The sequence below is a fragment of the Musa acuminata genome, chromosome BXJ1-7, assembly GCF_036884655.1.
Source record: "Musa acuminata AAA Group cultivar baxijiao chromosome BXJ1-7, Cavendish_Baxijiao_AAA, whole genome shotgun sequence".
NCBI lineage: Eukaryota > Viridiplantae > Streptophyta > Magnoliopsida > Zingiberales > Musaceae > Musa > Musa acuminata.
In genome coordinates this window covers 10,489,024-10,495,000 of record NC_088333.1, presented here as the reverse complement: position 1 = coordinate 10,495,000, position 5,977 = coordinate 10,489,024, and the positions used below count along the sequence as shown (strand labels likewise).

Below are 5,977 nucleotides of genomic sequence, written 5' to 3'. Positions count from 1 at the left end.
TTTTATTATTATTATTATTATTATTATTCAGAAGGATCGAGCAAGCAACCTCTCCAACAATCCCTTGTGCTTCCCGATTCCGGATCATAATCTAGTGGTGGATCCATCCGTTCCTGATTGCAGTTAATTCACTGATGACATCTCGCATCAGCATTCGTTCTTGTGGGGATTCCTTGGCGCACCTGACGCCGATCCTGAGCGACAAGTTCACGCACTCCACTGCTTTGTCTCCAATGTAATCGGTGCCTTGAATGTGACCATTTGCAGCTTCACCTTCCTCGAAGTGCAGGTTTGGATCGATGATTTCGGAGACCCGCTCCGGGAGTGCCATCTCCACATATCGAGGAAGGCTGAGACCGTCCCTGAAACTTTCTCCAGTAGGCCTCTTCCCCGTGAGTGTTTCCAGCAGAAGTATCCCGTAACTATAGACATCCCCTTCGACCGAAACTTTGTTGGCCACTCCATACTCTGTATCATGAATCGGTAGGTTAAATGTACAAAGAGAAGAACTTGAGAAACACAACTGCGCAAGTAATGGCATAAAGAAATAACATATTCTGCTCTTGGTTAAAGCAATGTACCTGGAGCAACGTAACCGATGGACCCCTTGAATATCATGGAGGTAGAAGATCTTTGAGATGCTTCAACGGGGCTGCTGTTGAGGAACCTCGCCAATCCAAAGTCTCCAACATGAGCTACCATGTCATGGTCCAAAAGAACATTGCTTGGCTTTATGTCGCAGTGGACAATCGGCTCTGGCCCATGGTGGTGGAGGTAATCTAATGCGGAGGCCACATCGATCAATATATTTAACCTTTTGATGAGGCTTAACGCCCGCGTCTGACCTTGCTCGTTTGCTTCTGGATGCACCCACTTCTCTAAGCTCCCATTCGGCATGAACTCATAAAGCAAAGCTTTGAAATCATTTCCCCGGTAATCTGTACTTGTGCAAACTGTTAAAATCTTGACGAGGTTCCGATGCCGGACATTTCTCAGCGCTTCGCATTCAGCAACGAAGCTCCTTGAAGCTCCTCTCTGTTGGAGGTCGAGTACCTTGACAGCAACAAGTTGGTATTCCTCGTAATTGAGTAACCCTTTGTACACCGAACCAAAACTTCCCACGCCGATGAGATTAGCAGAAGAGAAACCATCTGTAGCTCTTAGCAACTCGGCATATGTGACCATCATATGTGGAACCATTCTGTTGTCTGCGGCACGAGGTTCCTTCTTCGACTTACGTATCCAACGATGAATGCCAAACAAAGCGAGGAGAAAGATTAGGCATATTATTCCCCCGGCAACTGAGATCGCGGCTACCAGCTTCCGGGATAAATGTGATGACCGGGTGGGGCAGGGAGGCAGGTTCAGAGCTTGGACACCCCCACAAAGCTTACTATTTCCAAGCACAGAGAACGCACTGAGGTTTGTGAAGATGCCATGTTTTGGAAGCTCACCCTCAAAATTGTTGAATGAGAGATTCAGATAGCTCAAGAACTTAAAATTCCCAAGAAATTCTGGTATGAGCCCGGACAAGTTGTTTCTTGAAAGATCCAGCGATTGGAGCCCCTTCAGCTGGCTAAATGACGAAGGGATTGATCCCTGGAATGAATTCCCTGCCATGTCAAGACTGTCGAGTTGTTGACAGTCACCAAGGGTTCTTGGAATTGTACCTGATAGTCTGTTGCCAGAGATGTCGAATTCACCAATATTTTTTAGTTTTCCAACTTCAAATGGCAGAGATCCTTCCAATGAATTGTAAGATACATTAAGTAACCTGGTGAGGGTGGGGATGGCCATAATTTCTTTCGGCACTGTGCCATTTAACTTGTTGACTGAAAGATCCAAGAGATTCAGAGGGCAGTTTCCAAGGCTCGGAGGTAAGGATCCTTGCAGTTGATTCGAATGCAGGCGGAGTTCGAATAGCTGAGTTAGATGGCCAAGGGTTGCTGGGATTTCTCCTGTGAAGTAGTTCCTACTCAAGTCCATTATATGTAAATTCGAAAGGTTTCCCACTGTTGCAGGGATTTTACCAGTGAAAAGGTTCGAGTTCATCCGAACCAAGGTCAAAGAAACCAGGTTGCCGATCTCTGCCGGAATGCTTCCGGCTATGTGGTTGTCGTCGATTTCAAACCATTCCAGGGTTGTAGAAAAATTGACGATCGATCGTGGCAGGAAGCCTCCGAGCTTGTTGCTTGTTATTTGCAAATATTTCAGGCTGCTACAGTTGGCTAAATCATCCAGGAAGCCCCATTCGACAGCATTCCTTGCTTCTAGCTGATTATAACAAAGATCAAAGTGATATACCTTCTGTAAGGATCCCAAACCTCTGGGTATGGTGCCTGTGAATCTGTTCTTATATAGTTGAATTTCGATGAGGTTGGTAGCATTGGACAGTGAAATTGGAAGAGGCCCGTAAAACTGGTTGTCGTTGATGTGTAGTGCTTCAAGAAGGGGAAGTGTGATTCCCATATCCCGCGGAATAGACCCGGTAAAGTGGTTGCTCTGGAGCTCTAAGGTTCTGAGAGAGGAGAGGTTCCAAATGGAGGGTGGGATGACCCCTCCAAGATTGTTGAATGACAGTCCAAGATAAGTGAGGGAAGTGAGGTTTCCGATCGCTGCAGGAACTGGGCCCACAAAGCCATTGGACAGTAAATCGAGAAAAGTTAGATTCACGAGGTTTCCAATCTCAGATGGTATAATTCCAGTGAGTTGGTTATCATGCAAAAGAAGTATACTTAGTCTGACAAGATTCCCGATCCCCCGTGGAACAGGGCCTTCAAGTTTGTTGCTATACAAACTGAGATCATTCAAATTCACAAGGCTTCCAATTTCTGAAGGAATGCTTCCTGTGAGACGGTTGCTAAACAAACTAAGAACAGACAAATTCCCAAGGTTTCCAATTTCTGGAGGAATGCTTCCTGTGAGACGGTTGTACGCTAAGTAGAGAAATTTCAACTTTGTCAAGGAACTAATATCGCTCGGAATCTTTCCTTCAAGTGTATTATTTCCCAAATAAACATATTGTAGTTCTGAACAGTGACTAAGGTCGGGTGGGATGTCTCCTACAAGTTGATTATACGAGAGATCAAGCAAAATAAGAGACGTCAAGTTCCCTATCGAGGCAGGAATGACGCCGGTGATTTGGTTGCTATCCAAGTAAAGTTGTACGAGTCTGACAAGGTTCCCAATCTCTGAAGGAACAGATCCCGAAAGCTTATTCCGAGGCAAGTCAAGAATAGTCAGATTCGAAAGGTTTCCAATCTCCAATGGGATTTTGCCCGTGAGTTGGTTTTCATGCAAAATAAGTTTTCTTAGACTGACGAGATTCCCGATCTCCGGAGGAATAGAATGTTCGAGGTTGTTGCTTGACAAATCGAGAGTAATCAAATTCGCAAGGTTCCCAATTTCTGGAGGTATGCTTCCTCTGAGGTGGTTGACCCCGAGTGCGAGAAGCTTCAGATTTGACAAAGAACCGATATCACTAGGAATCTCTCCTTCAAGTGTATTATTTCCCAGGTAAATGTATTGTAGTTCGGAGCAATGGCTAAGATTGTGTGGGATGACGCCTGTAAGTTGATTCTGTGAGAGTGCAAGTAAAACAAGAGAAGTGAGGTTCCCTATTGAAGTAGGAACAGTGCCAGTGAGTTGGTTAACATCCAAGAAAAGTTCTTCAAGCCTGACAAGCTTCCCGATCTCTAGAGGAACAGATCCTGAAAGCTGGTTGATAGCCAAAGAAAGAGTCGTCAAACTTGTCATGTTTCCGATCTCAGATGGGATAGAACCGATGAGTTGGTTTTCATGCAAATAAAGTTCTCTTAGACTGACGAGATTCCCTATATCCGTAGGAATGCTTCCTGTAAGATGGTTGCCCCCGAGGTAGAGAATTTTCAGCTTTGACAAGGCACCGAGATCATTGGGAATCTCTCCTTCGAGGAGATTGTTTGACAAATCCATATATTGTAGTTCTGAGCAGCGGCCAAGGTTGTGTGGGATGGCTCCTACAAGTAGATTGTTTGACAGATCAACAACAGTGAGAGAGAAGAGGTTGGCTGTTGCTGAATAGTGCCATGGAAGCTACTGTGACTTAGCTTTCAGGATTCTGAAGGTGCAAACAATTCTGAAGTTGCGACATCGGAATCATACCTCTTAGAGCGTTGGAGCTCAGGTTTAGACGTTGAAGATGGGAAAGCAGGCCGAGCTCCTGCGGGATGGGACCGTGAAGTCGGTTGTCGGCGAGGTGGAGCCTCCGGAGGAAGGTGAGGTTGGCTAGAGATGGAGAGATCTTACTGGCCAAATCGAGAGACTCCAGTTCCAAAGCTGTGACCCTCGGCAGATGACTCTGGTTGCGGCATGTCACACCTCGCCACCGGCAGAAATGGAGGGATTCATCGTTCCAGGAGGCCAATGCTCGGATTGGATCGGACACGAGGGACTTGAAGGACAGGAGCGCGAGGCGATCGATGTTCTCGTTGCTTGAATTCAAGGTGGATATGGGAGGACATGAGAGCACAAGAATTAGAAACGTTAAAGACGATGGCCAGAAGGCACATGCAGATGCGAAGCAGTGTGGTATGTCTTTCATGGTTGGAGTCATGGAGGTCGTCTTGGGTGGAGGTATTGCATAGATCATGGGAGGATATTGCTTGATATATTTGAGTGTGAATTCACTTGGTAAAAGCTTAAACTTTTGTAGAGTAACCCCATATGATTTGATGGTGATCTGCATTAATAGAGTCTAAGAACTAGAAACATTAAAGACGATGATCAAAAGTTGCAGATGCTAAGCAGCATGAGCTATCCTCCATGGTAAGACTCATAGAGGTCGACTTGGGTGAGATATTGGAATTCACATGGGAAAGACTTTGAACTTCTTTAGAGTAACCTTATATGATTTGATGGTGATTAGGACAAGTAATGGATCCACATTAATAAAGAAGACGATGTGCATAAATATATAGTGGTTAGTGATATGGATATGAGAGTGCAAGAACTAGAAATTTTAAATATGATGACCAAAAGTCAATAGAGATGTGAAGTAGCATGACTTAGCCCTCCATAGTAGGTCTCGCTGAGGTCGACTTAGCCCTCCATAGTAGGTCTCGCTGAGGTCGACTTGAGTAGAGATATTGCATACATCATAGCCCTCCATAGTCACATGTTTGATGGTGATAAGGACAATTAATTGATAGAGAAGATGATGTACATAAATATGTAGCGTTGCGGTAAGTTGTTGGAACATTAACGAGAGAACTCGATTTTTTCTTGCATACCTTCATACCTCAATTAGAGTTGAAGGTAATCATTCATGAGATAATTTTATTTTAGTTTCACATCCGGAGTTGAGTAAAATCATTTATCCTTCTTATAACTCTCTATCAAAGGCATTAACTAATTTGATAGACAAAATGATTTAGTCAAACACATAAAAGATTAAATATATATTTTTTATTTTACCTTTTTACCCTTATTGCAACGATACTTTTTTATTAGATGGAGCCATGACATGGCATCATTTTATTAGATGATAAGTCTAACAAAGTCACGACAGGACATCATCTTATCAGATGAAAGATGTTAGATGTTAACGAAAGGATATGAGAAATAATCTCTAATTTCATCTTTTTTTTTTCTTTGTACGTTCAATTTTATGTTTATGTTGGTACTGGGACATTTTTAATGATCCTTCATGAGCATGCATCTACATCCGATTGTATCTTGGGATGATATTCCTGAAAAAACATATATATGACAATAAATATAGCTTAGGACAGTAAATTATGCTTCTAGGTTTTTTTTTTTTTCTGTTTTTTTAATTCTATCTATAAATTATTTCATTAGATTTTTTTATCAAAATATATTTGTACTTGCTAATTTCTAACATATCTAATATCATAGATGGCTGTGACCAGGCAACCATTCGAGTTTATAGATAAACCAATGTTCATGAATAAAATTTGAGACCAATAATATATTTGAT

The 5,977-nt window shown here is 42.9% G+C and overlaps 1 protein-coding gene across 1 annotated transcript in view; it reads right to left on the bottom strand.

The window, feature by feature from the left end:
* The window catches only part of LOC135678745 (receptor kinase-like protein Xa21), a 14,532-nt gene extending 9,844 nt beyond the window's left edge, over window positions 1–4,688 (bottom strand). Inside the window, exons 1-4 of the mRNA XM_065191876.1 lie at window positions 4,144–4,688; window positions 2,031–3,998; window positions 582–1,958; window positions 290–468 (exon numbers count right to left, since the gene is read on the bottom strand). Coding sequence (XP_065047948.1) covers window positions 290–468; window positions 582–1,958; window positions 2,031–3,998; window positions 4,144–4,630 — 4,011 coding nt within the window. The 5' untranslated portion in view covers window positions 4,631–4,688. The remainder of the gene's footprint in view (window positions 1–289; window positions 469–581; window positions 1,959–2,030; window positions 3,999–4,143) is intronic.
* Window positions 4,689–5,977: the final 1,289 nt, after the last annotated feature.